The sequence below is a fragment of the Magallana gigas genome, chromosome 6 (genome assembly GCF_963853765.1).
Source record: "Magallana gigas chromosome 6, xbMagGiga1.1, whole genome shotgun sequence".
NCBI lineage: Eukaryota > Metazoa > Mollusca > Bivalvia > Ostreida > Ostreidae > Magallana > Magallana gigas.
The window spans coordinates 12,755,595-12,771,296 of record NC_088858.1 but is presented as its reverse complement, the minus strand read 5'-3'; the positions used below and the strand labels follow the sequence as shown (position 1 = coordinate 12,771,296).

Here is a 15,702-nt window from a genome sequence, read left to right as displayed (position 1 = left end):
CTATTTGTTTAATGACCATGCTTTGACCCAAGCTGATACTGAAAAGTCATGTAAGTGCATAAAATATTTCTTTTTATAAACCAACCCCCTCATGATATCAAAAACAATAAATTTCCCAAAACCTAGATCGGTCTACCAGTTTTGTTTACGGTAAAAATGGGTCAGAGTGGCTTACATAAAAAAAATCTTCAAGTTAGTTATTAAATCATATAAAGGGAATCTGAATTACCGGTACTGTAAATAATGTCAGCATAAAATGGTGTTATACAAAATTCCTGACAACCTGCAATGAATTTTCAAAATTTAAATCAGATGGAATTTACAATTGCAATTGCAATGTCTTACCTTGTCCCATAAAATGAATGCCAGATTCTAGATTGGTAGGACACCCCTCCCAGTTCAGAAAGGTCAGCTCATTGGCCTGAGCCTTGGCCCAGTCCAGTGTCTTCCACACCTCCTTAGGATACATCTGCTGCAGTATCTGGATGTCTTTGATACAACCTTGAAATGACTGTCTGGTCACTTTCATGCGGGAGTCAGTACTTGCATTTTCACGGCGAATGACGTAGTCGTGAGGGAGACCCCCAACATAGACCCCTGTACTTGGACCAATAACTGTCCCTTGAGGGCCGGCCCCGGTCGTACAATGGCTAGTTTTTGTCCCTGATAAAATATTGTAAAATTTTGTTTCATCTTTTTCTACATCTTTTAAGGCATAAGATTCTTGAAAATTTTTAAGTTAGGGACAAAAACTTCTTTATTTCATAGCAATTTTATTGTTTGCAAATTTAATTTTATGAAAATTTCTTAATTTGTATATTTCAAAGGTAGATACCAGTATACATCTATTGATATTTATGAATTCTAATTAATAAACTGCTACCAAAATGATCATTGATATATCATTAGTAATGTAAAATTGTAATACAATGATTTAGTGAATTAAATTCAATCACATCAAACTTCGCATGCAGGTACATCTATATGGTTCATGCAAACATGCACATGCATCAAATCCTATATGTTTTATGATATTCATTGATATTCACCTTTTGATTTCTTATCACACTGCTATATTTGCGTTTATGATTTTTTATTAACAGCTGACATGGCACATGTAGTTCTAAAGTTTGCAAGTAAGGATTATGTTGCATACATATAAACTATATTGAAAAATAGCAAGTACAGGGGAATAGAAAGGATTATTCATATGATTTTCTGATAAGGTACAAGTCATCAATCATTAAGCAATGAAAGTACTTCAAATAAACTTACCGGTACAGCTCCAACAAAGCATTCATTTTAAAGTTTTTATGGAATTTAGTTTTGAGAGGTATTGCTGGGGAAAGAACAATGTGTATAAAAGCAGGAAGTTGAGCATTGCATTGCCTCTTCTCTCTCATTATCTTTCTATCTCTCTATTACGAAACCCATTTCTCCTCCGTTCACATCTCTCTCTCCTTCATTCATTTCTTTCTCTCTCTTAAGCAGGGTAAAAACAACATCTTGGGTTTATATCGAAATTCAATATGCACAATATACAATGTAGGAAATTAAAGGTCATATGAAACGATATCCTGACCATATTGACTTATATACTGGAATGAGTTCATAAGTGCCTATTTAATATGACTGACAATGTTTTTTTGATATTTTATGCAAAATATCAGCGCCACAGTCAATCAAAATTTCTCAATCGGGAAAAGGATCATCGACCTACGCGGCTTACCTCCCGTACTTATGACGTCAGTAAGACCCAATTGCCTTATAAAGCTTTGTAGTGAATACAAATATCCATTATCATTTTGCAGTAGATTAAAAGGAAAAACGTACTATATTATATTAAAACTTATATAATCGTACAATAATCAACAACGGCAGTTTATGTTCTCTCAAGAAATTAAATCGTATGTGGGTTGTTTTTCATTTGACAGCGTGTGCTTATACAGTTTGGAGACTCGAGAATGAGTGATTTTCGGTGTTTACTCGCGGATACATGTACCTTCTATCTCCCTCTCTTCAAAATCTGTTGATTCTCTACACATTGATTCACATTTATTTTTAATCAAGCAACCGATTTATTCTACCAGTATATTTCTAATCCTTATGCCATATTTCCACGATCTGATTTTATAAAACGTTAAAACACGTGTACACAAAGTATTGTCTAAAGATATTGCTACATATCCGACGTATGTCTGAAATTTATAGGCCAGATTAATTAGAATTTATCAATAGATCTAATTCTCAAATAAGATTTAAGAATATCAAAACGGTATTTTACAGCCGCTTTTAAATAAAAACAATACACAATGCCTCTGGCTCAAACAATTTCATTGGCCTGCCTTATATTTTCTTTGTGATGAAATAAATTACATGAAAATGAATTAAAATGCTTTAATTCTCTTTCAGTAAAGCTCAATTATTATATATTCGAATAATAAAAGGGAATTTCTGTTTTAAAATTTTTAAGACAATTTATTAATAGTGGAACATTTTCTTTTGTTAATTTTTTACTGCAGTACGGGATATTCATCATGATATTGAAAATCTGATAGTTTTATTTATTAACGACCAATTAAAACAAAACCATCTCTACTACAAAATCAGATGATCTCACCTGAAAAGAAACACAAGTTCATATATGCAAACATAGCTAAAATTAAATCGATAAACTACTGTAAAATTACAATAGTTCTAATCCATTGTTTACATCGGAGAGTCTGTGGGACGTCATAAATCCACAAAATCAAGAACGATAAGCTGGTAACAATTTTTTACAGGTGCTGAGTTTTTACGGTATTTTCTCAGTAATGCAAAGGCAGAAAAATCTTACTACACGTATTTTAATATTTTCTTATACAAAGCTTTGTATTTTTGAAAGAAAATCATAGTGTTAAAAATCGTTTCATATGACCTTTAAGTAATAGGTAAATCAAATTCTTTGACTGTGGTATCTTGTATAAACTAGCATGTGGAATGCATGCATGGTAATATGACCAGAGCTAGCATACCATAAATGGAAATTAAGTCATCCAAGAAATAAGAAAGAACAAATCTCATTGAGGATCAAACCTTTCCAGATAGAATCAATAGAGATGTAGGCTGTTCGTTCGTCACGCGTGGCAACCAACTCATGCCAGCGGTAGTCATTGTACAGAAGACCTTCGTCATTGGTGGGCGTCACCCTGGAAACACAATCTGTCACAAACAGTGCACCAATCAAAAACCACGTGAACACTCTGGTCTAGTTTAGAAAGATATAGGTGGCAAATGTGGAAACTGGGAATGCCCTCCATATTTTACCATTTCATAGTTGATAGTTAAGTCAACTAATGAAAAAGATGGAAGAACTATTTTCAAAGACAGAAAAAACCCAAATATATCTGAGAAAAAAACAACTTGTCTTCACAGTTCATGATTTTATTTTCTTCTTTAATGAAAAGGACTCTATTATTGTTTCATGTTGACCACCAATCATAATCACTCTTGATATTCATGTGATCACTGTTTTGACCAAAAAAAATGTCCCAGTTTTCACATGGAGTCTTTGCATACCAGTTACATGCATTAGAGAGATACATACATTTCTGCATTAAATGTTTTTAATTGTTTACATGCGAAGAATAAATGGAATCAAAACAAGACCCCAGTTCTCATTTTTCGTCTGAACATATTAACCCAACCTTTTTATGAGTCTCCATTTATTCTTGCTAGACTAAAATCACACAATCAAACACTGCATTGAAAACTACATGCTGCCACAGCGTGCTTCACACTTCACCCTTGACCTGACCTTTGAACTGGTCTACCTCAATTCTTGCCAACTCATTATCTCGTAACACAATCAGACTATGCCACTGATCGTCAGTATAAAGGCGGTCATTATCAGCGAATGAATCAACCTCCACAATGCTGGGACAATCTGTCGCAACAGGAAGTTTGAGCTGAAACTCTCGTCATTCTACAGAACCTACTTCATGTTTATTTATATATAATCATATTTGTCATTATACATATATAGATTACTTCATGGCAATTTTTATATCGCATCCTATATTAGCTCGAGGTCGCTGTATATCAGCCCGAGAGCCTCTGATATAAAGCGACTTCTGGCTAATATAGGATGCGATATAAAAATTGCCATGTTATGATTTTTATACCGTATACTTATAGAAAATATTAAAAAAAAACAATAAAAAACATGTAATGAATGATTATTGTTAACAATTCGCTCCAAATCTATATGTTCCAGCTCTGATAAACTTCCCTGGAATCTTTGCTCCAGCTGTTTGTATACCAAGTTGACGTCGATGTACTATTTGAGGTCATACTCAGAGATCGGAGTTGAACGACGCATATCGATCTCTACATCATAATAGCCGATAATTAATGAAAAGGGGTTTGATAAAAATCTTATATCACATCCCTAGGCTTTATATCACATCCCTGGGCGAATTTCTTATTTACTGGGTATATCGCACAGGGCAGAAAAGGGTATATTTTCTATAAGTATACGATATAGTATAATATTCCATAATTAACCAAATGACAATCTTTGTCTCGTTATTCTTTAGTTTCCAAAATGCAATTTTACAGCGAATTACAGAATACCGGTAGAGCTTTCAATAGCTTGCTAGATTGATCAATAGGGTATTCAATTTGGTCAGCAAGGTATCACATCAGGTTTAAATCTAGGTCATGTGATTACTCAGGTATGACAGCAATAAAGTGAGTTAATCTAGTAAACATTTGCACATTTTGAGCCTTTTTTGTTTCTCTCTGTTATCCTAGATTTCTGCTATAAAAGTTTGAACTAATTAAGAAGTCACAGCACAAAAAATACTATTAGTGCTGTATGTTGCACCACGAATTGGGGAACCAAAATGTCTAAGAAATTTTTGCAGGAAAAAAAATATCTCCTTTTTAAGGTTATGCTTTTCTCTTTTGTTTGTTTCTTCAGAATTTTGAATTACATTTTTTGAAAAACAAAATTCAAATTACTCCAAGCAGAATTGATGCTCTATAGAATCCAGTGCTGTTCAGGTGAACATTCTTTTTAAGGTACTTCACTACACCGAGACTTATACTTTTTAAGACACTACGTCACAAGATGGCGATTTAAATGTTTTGTTAAACTGTTTGTATCAGTCGATTCAGATGTATATTTTCATAGCTCAGTGGTTAAAATATCAGACTTGTGAACCGCAGGTCATGAGTTCGAATCCACCTGGGGCTTTTGTTTATGTTTACTGAATGAAATTTTTGAAAACATCATTTTTTATCTAAAATTGTACATTTTTTCGCCTATTTGACATATTTACTTTTTATCCATCATGCTTTCTGTCATAATCAAGTAATTTTCTGCTGATTTGGGAAACTATTTCACAGTGTAGTGAGGCACCTTAAAAGTCTATGAATAGAATAGCTAACAATAGGAGAGAGTGTTCTAGAGGTTTTCTTTGTGCAAAATGAATGGGTTGAGTGCAAAATAACAATCTAAACTTGGGTAACCACAGGACCTTGATTTAAACCTGAAGTGATACCTTGCTGACCAAACTGAATACCCTATTGAGCAATCCAACAAGCTACTACCGGTATTCTGTAATTTGCTGTAATTCCATTTTTTTTTTACTGTGATGTTTATTTGTTGTAGGTATTTTCTGCAAATTGAATTTTTTCATGTTGATTCCAGAATAAGTAAATTAATTTTCTTTTGTTGATAATATTCAGCACATTTTTTTCCAAATGAATTTTGTTTTAAATACATTTTAGAACCGTTTTAACAGGAGCTTGGACTTTGGGCAGTAAGTGACAAACTTCGATTTGATGAAGGCGGGGTCTACTCATGGTTAACTGCCCAGTCATTGGCTAATAGATATGAATATATTGAACGCAATGACACTCGACTTCACACAGGGATGTATATTTCACTGAAACAGCGTCAATTTCACACAGCAGTGCAGATCTTGGCAAACAACTTCCCGGTTTTGACAGTCTATGAATATTAATGAGCATCTCTTGGCGAATTAGAAGAAAGGAGGTCAATATCTGACAGCTTGTTTTGATGAGCAAACTAGATAGTAACATCCCACAGAAAGTCCAAGCTTCTATGAACAGCATATTTATTACCATATTTTTACTAACAAACAATCTAAAATATAATGACTAGTACAGGAAAAATAATTCGGTTACTAATTGCATTATGTGGGTATCAGCTAAAAGTTCTGTCACCCTTTTAGATACACATATAACACTATAAAGTTATATAGTAACTATATTTTAATGTAACACCCACCCTGAGGATCAAATAAAAATGATGGTCTGCCCATCTTGAACTGTAGAACCAGAAACTCCTCTTGTCGCCCAGCTGATGCAGCAAACAACAGCAGACCATCTTTCTGCCCCGTCTTAAACTTCAACCGAATCCCTGTCAAAAAAGAATTTTCACAATCATATACATGTATATGGACCACAATACAAACCCTGTTGCGGACAAATTAAAAAGTTACATGTATTTTAGGATTAAATTGATTTGACCTTGAAAATGACCTTCATTGTTATATTGATCATACAATTTTGACCTTGACATTTACAACCAACAAACATTAGTGAAATGAAAACCTCAATATTTTGACAAAAATGACAAAAAGAAAACTCTGCAATATATTCAAGTCCAAGAATAAAACTATTGTGATGTGTGACCCAATTGATACTTACCAGTATAGGCTACATTGGGTGGAATGATATCCGGTGGGAAAAGGTAGTACCCTCCCCCTGGGAATCTGGTGCCCTGCACCACTAAGGGTGGGTAATTGAGGGAGGGGACCGTCTTCTCCACTGAGTACAGGGGAGCTGGTCCATTGAGGCTGGCTGGCTCCTCCCAGGTCAAACGAATCATGCTGGAGTTCGCACTGAAGAACTTGGGCTTATACAAGCCAGCTGGGACTGAAATATATAGAAACTTAAATTCAAAAAGAATTTGCATTGCAGAATGTATTTTCATTTCAGAATTGCCCTCAACCCTTACACCCATATAAACAAACATTGAAAGAAAAGATTCTATTGCTTGATGTAAGTGTTGTTTTTTTTTTTAAGGATTGATTTCATAAAAAAGGGATATATAAATGTGAACAGACCATCTTCCTGAGTTGTTCCGTATGTCTGTGAAGAGTTGACACACCCCTCAGAGTTACACACTCCCAGTTTGAATGTGTAGTTCTGGTACGGTTCTAGATCACCTATCATGTGTGTACGAGATGCTTCACCAGAGACACTGACCAACTGGAAAAAAAATAAACATTTTAAATAATTGAACAAATAAATATAGTACCAAATAATGTATTTAGTTGTCCAAGCTGTTTAAAGCATCAGAGCTGTATTTTTTAGAATTTTATTTTGTTGCAAAAACCTGCTAGTATGATAAGTCTGCCTGTAACTTAAACTTTCATAATAAATAAGATTTGAAAAAATCATTCATTTTTGTCAGGAAAAAGATTTCACTTATAAGGAATATATAGCAGATCGATTTTTGTAGAAAATAACATTTTCTTCAAAAAGAATTTCAACATGAAAATTGCAGCTCATATTCATTATTTTATCATGTTTTTTTAATACATCAAGGTATATTTTTCATGCGCTACAAATTTGCGAAAATGTAGTTAATGTTGTTCTTTTTTTTTTTTATTTAAGTAAGTTATTTTGGCGTTTAATTTTATTTGAGGGCAATCAATGAAATAATTTCTAAATGTTTTTATTTTTGTGATAAATTAATGATCATGAAAACTGTGAAAAATAAATCATGAAAATTATTAAAGTTAAAAGAGGCAACTATTATGCTTTCTTAAAATTCATACTTTCCACAGGTATGGAGGGGCATATGGGTTTGTGTTAAGGTCATTCTTGGCGTAGAAATAGACCCTGTAAGTGGTGATGATCCCCCGTGCCTGGTCCTCAGTAGGAGGGCTCCACTGTAGCTCCAGCTGGGAGTGACTGACAGGATAGACTACAGGGCTGGGGGTGGAGAGGGGTGGGGCTTCTCCCGTTCTCTCTGACACCCAGGGGCTGGCCGTCTTTCCAATGTCATTCTCTGCCAGAACCTTTAGAAAATTCAAAATAGTTTTGATTTGGTGTTTTTTTTATATCTAGCGGATGTTTTTGTTGACCATTTAACCAAACTCACTCACAAAAATATGGGCTTGATAACTATATAGATATGTGTCATAAATAATATGCATTGTGTAGGCAGAAATGCTGCACAGCAATAATAAAATTATGTATTTAGCATTATAGCAGGCAGCTAAGAAAGTCAAGGAAGACAAGACTTCTTGCAGCTGCTCCCTGGAGACACTACAAACGTTGCTGAACTGAATTCTATTCTGTATATCATGTTTTTTTTGGTGTGTCACAAAATCTGCGAAAATAGGAAAAATGTGTAGCATTTTTAATTTGCGTCAGTCATTTTTTGCGCTAGAAAAAGTTTCTTGTAGAAAATAATAATGAGTATAATGTCTGCATATTCAATAATTTGCAATTTAAAAGAGATAGCTAAAAAAGCGAAAATTGGATAATTGCCAAAATTACCGGCTACACAGTATTACCTATTGCAAAAAACTGTAAAATAAAGTTGGAACAGAAAGAGAATAATTATTCATCAATTATTCAACAAACTTCTAGACAGAATTTAGCCTTCTTTATCGTTGGGCAATAGCTGATGCAAGCTCATAAAAAAATTGCAAAATGCTAGAATGATTCAATACAAAATTTTAACTGTAAACCACCTTTTATTTGTAACAACCTTATTTCACGATAGAGCAGATTTAGAGAAAAACTGACCCGTGGCAAGAAATTTTTGCAACTAAGACCTTTTAGGTAATTAACAACATATTCAACATAGAACATTAAAAGACAAGTTCTTGTCAAGAAATATTATATTGCATTAATGGGGATTAAACAAAACATGCAATACTTTCTTGCTATTGAAAAAAGATAAATGTTCTAAAAGTATGAATAAATGAGAAAAGTCACATTCTTTTGATAAAAAATGAGTGTTTAAATATCCCCATGTCTCTGTACCTGAAACTCATACACTGTGTAAGGTTCCAGACCTTGCACTAGAAATTCTGTATCTGGTGGGGGTAAGGCAGTTTCCTGTGGGGACAAAGTGGGGCGAGGATTATACTGCCCGCTTGGGTGGAAGATTCTCATCTGTGTTGGATTTCTAGTTCCATCTTTCTTTAGTGCACCTCTTATCCACAGCTCATAGAATATAATAATTCCTGGTGAGAAAAGTAATAAAAAATATATAAAATTAATATGAATCAGCTAATTAAAAGTTCTTTATAGTAATTTACTAATATGAAATTCGGCTTGCGAAGACTTCTTTGTGAACTTGTGATAATAAATTTTGACCATTACCATTGCTCTGAGCAGGTGGTTTCCATGTGACATTTAATTTTGAGGAGGACACAGTGGTAACTGTGGGTGGTGCCATTCCTGTGGGGAGAGCAGACTTAGTGATGAAGATGAGGGGCCAGCTGTCCAGGCACCCTCCTTCACTACAAGTCACCACATACACCGTGTAGTTCGTGAATGGAACGAGGCCTGTGATTTTTGTCTTATTATCAATCCCCGTCCAGTGTTGTTGCCGCACCGTGGGTTGACTAGGTTTCAGAGTCACCAGACTGAAGTTGGCAAGAGGTCCATTTAATTTTGCTGGAAAGATCCAGGCAAACCTGGCTGATGTCGACTGGATATCGCTAACGGTCACGTAGACAATTCCCGTTGGTGGTCCTGGTAAGGTCATGAAGGTCACAGGAGAACTATGGGTAGATCCAAAGTCATTGTTGGCCTCCACAATGTAGGTGTATCTTGTGTATGGTGACAGCCCCGAGTCTTGATATGTCATGTCTATCAAAGACAGAGAGTTGAACATTGTTAATAGCAGATAGTGGGTTACTAAAAAAAATCAGATTTTCGCTACTGTCTCAAGCATATTATATCATAGATGCAGACATGACCTGATCAAACATAGGCAAAGTATGCAGACCAAAATATCAAATATTCAAAGCTCATAGAAAATTCATTATTTAGAGGTAATGATACTGGTAATGCGTACATTTATGCCAGCTAAATGATAAGTTCTGAATTTTTACTCACTTGAAGAGTTGTCAGTGAAAATGAGGGTGCCGTTTCTGAACAGTCTGTATTCTTTGATGACACCATTAGGGTAGTCTGGTTCCTTCCACTTCAGCCACAATTCAGTGGAGCTGTTCTGGTGGTGCTCGGGTGGTGGCTGTTGATCTGGTTCTAACATTCCAACACAAGAATATGAACAAAAAGCTAAGTAGACGAAGTTTTTATAGTCAACATATATAGATCAGCTGGATGTCAGAAAAGTTGGTGAACTCACTGAACTGGTACATTTTGTTTTTCTTTCTAGACTGTATATACAGTACTTTTATGAGAAACTTTGTTAATACATAACAATCGTTAACCTAAATTACTTAAAAATCAACATTTGGACTTGTTGTGACTGACCTTTACTGCATCCATAGGGGTTTTTGCTGCTGAGATAGCTGGCTCCCGGGATACACAGGTCACACCTCCGACCTTCGACAAACAGTTTACAAAAACAGCTTCCTGTGAGGGGGTCACAGGTCAGGTTCATGCTCCCTGCCATCTCACAATCACAGGCAGTACACCTGTCAAAAAATTCACAGTGCTAGATGCCTGTTCTATACATTTAATACATGTATCCTTAAAATTTGAATTATGACAGATATTCATTAGGGCAAAGAGCAAATGCTCAATTTAAGGTGGAATAACACATCATCAAAAAATGGCTAGCTGACCTCTGATCGAAACGACATTTCTTTTTATTAAAAGGATTTTATCTACGGCAACATGTAACTTACTCAATAGTCTAGTGGGTAAAGTGTCAGGCTTGTGATCTGTACATTCCAAGTTCGAATATTGCAGGGGCTTTTGTTGTTACTTACCAATTTGAATTTTTTAGATATTCAATTTTTATCCCCAAACTGCAAATTTTTCACTTATTTGACATGTATACAGTTTATTTATCATTACATCTTTCATAATCAAATAATTTACTGTTAATTTGCGTGACTTTTTGAGGTGCATCTTTTTTTAATTTGAGTGACTTTTTCTAGGTGTGTTATTCCACCTTAAATCAATTTTAATTTGCTTTTGGCTTAATTTTCTATTTAAAATTGAGTAGTATCTACTGAGAAAAAAAATGATTAAAATTTGAAGCAATTGTTTGGGTGACATAACCAAAAACATTCATGAAAATTTTGACACAATTCTTTGTGCACATACCCTTTATCTTGGTTATTGAAATTGAAGAATCCCTCCTGGCACTCGTTACAGTTTAGACCGGTGATCCCTGAGTTGCCCTTCTTGCACTGACACTGGCCGGTCAGCGTATCACACAGCGACAATGTCTCGGGCAGGGAGCCATAGAAGTTACATCCACAACTCTGACAACCCCCACCCGGCTCCAGTCGAGTGAAATATCCTGGTAAATAGAAACAGTGGAACTAAAACCCTCTTGGGCAATCTTTAATTTAAAAACAAGAGATGTCTGTGAAACTTTTGAAACATTTATGCCCCCCCCCTTTGAGGACTTGTGAAGAACATGAACAGGAACTGCAAATAATTGCTATTTTTCGAAGTCCAAGGGCATAACTCTGTCAAAACTTAATCAATCATACCTAAAATCGAACTCGACCTAGATGTTTTTTATGATAAATCTGCAATTCAAATTTCATTTCAGTAAGTGCAACCTCTACGAAGGAAATGAATGGAAACTGCAAATAATTGGAATTTTTTAAAGTCCAAGGGCATTATCTGTCAAAATGTGCTTGATCATATCCAAAATCGAACTTGTCTTAGATATTCATAAAATAAATCTGCATACCAAATTTCATTCTAGTAGGTGCAATTTCTCTGAAGAAAATGAACAGAAACTGCAAAGTTTACAGAAACTGCAAATAATTGGAATTTTTCGCAGTCTAAGGGGCATAAGTCAGAACTTGCTTAATTGTACCCAAATTAAAACTTGACCTAGTCTTATGGATTATTTTTATTCTTATAATCTATATACTAAATTTCATTTCAGTAGGTGTAACCTTTGTGGCGAAAATGAACAGAAACTGAATCAGATGATGGACTAATTAAACCTACCGACCGACTGACAGACAGCAGCAAAGCAATATGCTCTCTCCTCCTCTTAAGGGGGCATAATTATTCTTGTATTGAAGATGAATCAAAATGACCTCAGTTCAGGTTCATAAACCGCATTTATGTATATATTTCACTGAGGTTATGTGCAACCATGATAACACCCAACAATTAGAGTTTCTGGTGATTCTTTTCAACAAAGCCGTAAACCAGACAAAAATTAAGATACATGTATTATTATGTGACCTTCACCTTCTTCTTCAATAATCTTGATTCCATGGGTCATGATACATTCTCAAGTTATTACCAACCTAGGATATTTTACTGATACATGTAATGTTTTTCATCAAAATGTCAGATTTACAGATTGTGCATGAGAAAGACCAAATATACCTTCCATCTAACTTTGTTTGCAAAGGGTATGATATGAACATCTGAATATCAATATCAGTTCATTTGTATGGGCTACTAGGTACTTTTAAAGTCTTAAGTTTTGTGTAGTGCTTCTTAAAATTAACATCAGCAAGAAGATTTAGTTGGAAACACTTTTTTGAAATTATTTCAAAATATCAGTCCTAAATCTAAACTTAACCCGACACATAAGTCACTGAAAGATTTCACTTTAAAGCAATCCAAGTGTACTCAAAATAGTACAAGTCCTTGTGTATGAAATTATAGCTGCAATAATGTAGCCCTCTCCTGTTTTGGAGGGGGAAACTCTGGGGGTAGGAGAGAGGTTGCCCTCTCCAGTAAACATCAGATATAAAAAATCGGAGAGGGCTATATACCGGTATGAAATAAAAGAACTACTTCTTGATTTAAATTCTTCATTTTTTTTAACTTACTGGTATAAATTCACTGATAAGATTTATGAAAATCACCTAACTTCTAGCATACAAACAAGTTAAATGACCAGCAGGTCTTAGACGCCATACTGCCAGGCATTACAAAAATCAAAATCTTAGTGCAGTTGTACCTTGTGCACAGTTGTCACATCGTCGCCCCACTCTGTTGGCCAGACAGGAGCAGTCTCCAGTATTCTGGTCACATGATAAATCATCTGGATGACTGACATTACCTCCCTTGGTTCCTGAGGGATCACAGTTACAAGGCTCGCAGCCGTCGGTGTTGTTTATACTCAGTCCAAACGTATTCCCACTGCACTGGTTACAACTGGTCCCTACCACATTCTTCTTACACAAGCACTTCCCAGTCTTTCTGTCACACACTGCTGAACTATTAACTGTCCCTGCCAATTCACATATACATGACTGACATCCTAATGATGCAGACATTCCGAACCCAAAACTGCCTTCCTTGCATTCATCACAGGCCAGCCCTTGTACGTTTTCTTTACACACACACTGTCCGGTTGTCTTGTCGCACACTGTCCCTTGAATTGTCCCAAGAGAGCTGCAGTTGCACTTTACACAGCCTTGGTCAAAGTTCTGGAAGCTATCAATACACTCATCACACCGGCGACCTGTGACCCGGTCCTTGCATTGACACTGACCGGACACAGGGTCACAAAACTGGGAAGTCGACCCCTGGGGGTTACACTCACAAGGAGAACACCCTAGGGGGTTGTCTGATGTTAGGTTGAAGTAACCATGCATACAGTCTGCACATTTGGCTCCTTTAAATTACAAAAGATTTAATTCATAAATGTATTATATATTCATACATGAATCAAAGAAAGACCTTTAACATACTGTAAGTCGTTTTACTTCCACAGTGTTAAAATTTCACAATTTATCAAAAAGTACCAATCGCGATGGTTTTAATTTCACGCTTCAAAAAAACCAGTTGATCAAAGTATAAGCATTAACACGTTTTAAAAAAACTCATAATATTTACGATGGGTTTAATTTAGAGGAAAAACGATAAATCGCGAACATAGTGAAATAAAAACCATCATGATTATTTGCCAATCTACAGTATTATGTATGCAAGAATTCATAAATTTTCTAACTAAAAACACAATTTTAATTCACATACTATCTTTGTCTTCATGTCAATCATTCAGATATTTACTTTAAATTAAATAATTTTAAATTTGATGTCACTGTTGTCATACCTCTAGTGTTCTGTTTGCAGTTACAGGTGCCTGTTTTGGAATCACACGACACATCTCCATTGACTGTGCCCTCAGTGACACAGGAACAGTTCTCACATCCATTGGGGTTGGATCCCAGGAGATTGTAAAAGCCGGACCGGCAAATGTTACACTGTCGCCCACCTGTGTTGGCCTTGCACTGACATTGACCTCCATCCTAATCAAGTTAAAATTTTCACAATGACTTCAACATATATAATTCTGCTTTCTGTAAATCTTCATGTAATTTTTTCCCAATAAACTGCTCTCACACACAAGTTAAGAAGTACTTTATGATTGAAACGACACCAAATTCACTAACCTTGACACAATCAAGGTCATCACCTTTGACCCCAGCCTCACTACATTGGCATGGGACACAGACATCAGGGTCATATTTACTCTTTCCTATTGGTCTGAAGTACAAGGGAATGCAGGTCTCACAGAACTGACCAGCAGTAAAGTCCTGGCAGTTCTCACACACTCCCCCACCCCCAAGGTCATGGTCATCGGGAAATAGGTCAAGGCTGGCATTGTAGACACAGCTGCTGGAGTGGTTGTGACATTCACATGGCTTACAGTTATAGGAGTTGACCAGGTCACCGTCAAGGTAAGGCTTATTGTTGTACAGGGGCTGGCACTCTTCACACTACAGAAAAAGGGCAGGTGAGCTGTTGTGGCAGGTAATCATGTCATTTTGTATCTGTGACCCACAAAGTGCATAAGAGTTCGCAGGTATGAAAAAGCTACGATTATAGACACTATATCTTTCAGCTACTGTATTAGTAATTAAGTGTAAATGAATTAATCAAGAACAAAGTCAAAGCAGTTGAGATTCCAAAATTGAGAACATGAATTTTGATCATTTGGATCAGACCTTCTTTCCTTGGGTGAAACTCTCTGGGAGACAGTTACATGTATAGGGCCTGGTGTGACTGTCACATGTGTAGGCGTGGCCATGACAGTTACACCTACAAAACAGAAAAAGATGAAAATGATTAATTCTCCACATAGTCAATCTCACTACAGAAGTGTCCGAATTACAACATCTGATACAAATACCAACCTTCCATTGACAATGAACTCATAGACTCCAAAGTACTCATGTCTGAGGCTGGTCACAAGTTGGTGGTCCTGCATTCTGATGCGAACTTTCGAGGCTCTCACAAACTCCTTCAGCTTTGGTTTTCCATAAAAGTCATCAATCCCAGGCCTCAATACTGGTTCAGCAGCCAGCAGACTGAATGTTATGTTTCCCTTGGAGTAATGGGTATTATCAGCATCTCTAAAATTGAAAGTTAAACTGCAAATTTATATAAGAAAACAACAGGTATTCTTCAAAGTGATTATAAAAAATAAAAACTCTGAAAAGATAACTCATTGACATTCAGATGTCAACAGAT

At 35.7% G+C, this 15,702-nt stretch overlaps 1 protein-coding gene across 1 annotated transcript in view; it reads right to left on the bottom strand.

Moving 5' to 3' along the window:
• The window catches only part of LOC105346311 (usherin), a 52,523-nt gene that overhangs the window by 27,480 nt on the left and 9,341 nt on the right, over positions 1–15,702 (bottom strand). Inside the window, exons 7-24 of the mRNA XM_066087197.1 lie at positions 15,366–15,584; positions 15,177–15,270; positions 14,622–14,948; positions 14,282–14,477; positions 13,181–13,840; positions 11,341–11,539; positions 10,540–10,703; positions 10,159–10,308; positions 9,418–9,909; positions 9,076–9,278; positions 7,857–8,099; positions 7,140–7,284; positions 6,721–6,948; positions 6,299–6,430; positions 3,780–3,925; positions 3,034–3,247; positions 2,621–2,656; positions 346–723 (exon numbers count right to left, since the gene is read on the bottom strand). Coding sequence (XP_065943269.1) covers positions 346–723; positions 2,621–2,656; positions 3,034–3,247; positions 3,780–3,925; positions 6,299–6,430; positions 6,721–6,948; positions 7,140–7,284; positions 7,857–8,099; positions 9,076–9,278; positions 9,418–9,909; positions 10,159–10,308; positions 10,540–10,703; positions 11,341–11,539; positions 13,181–13,840; positions 14,282–14,477; positions 14,622–14,948; positions 15,177–15,270; positions 15,366–15,584 — 4,226 coding nt within the window. The remainder of the gene's footprint in view (positions 1–345; positions 724–2,620; positions 2,657–3,033; positions 3,248–3,779; positions 3,926–6,298; positions 6,431–6,720; positions 6,949–7,139; positions 7,285–7,856; positions 8,100–9,075; positions 9,279–9,417; positions 9,910–10,158; positions 10,309–10,539; positions 10,704–11,340; positions 11,540–13,180; positions 13,841–14,281; positions 14,478–14,621; positions 14,949–15,176; positions 15,271–15,365; positions 15,585–15,702) is intronic.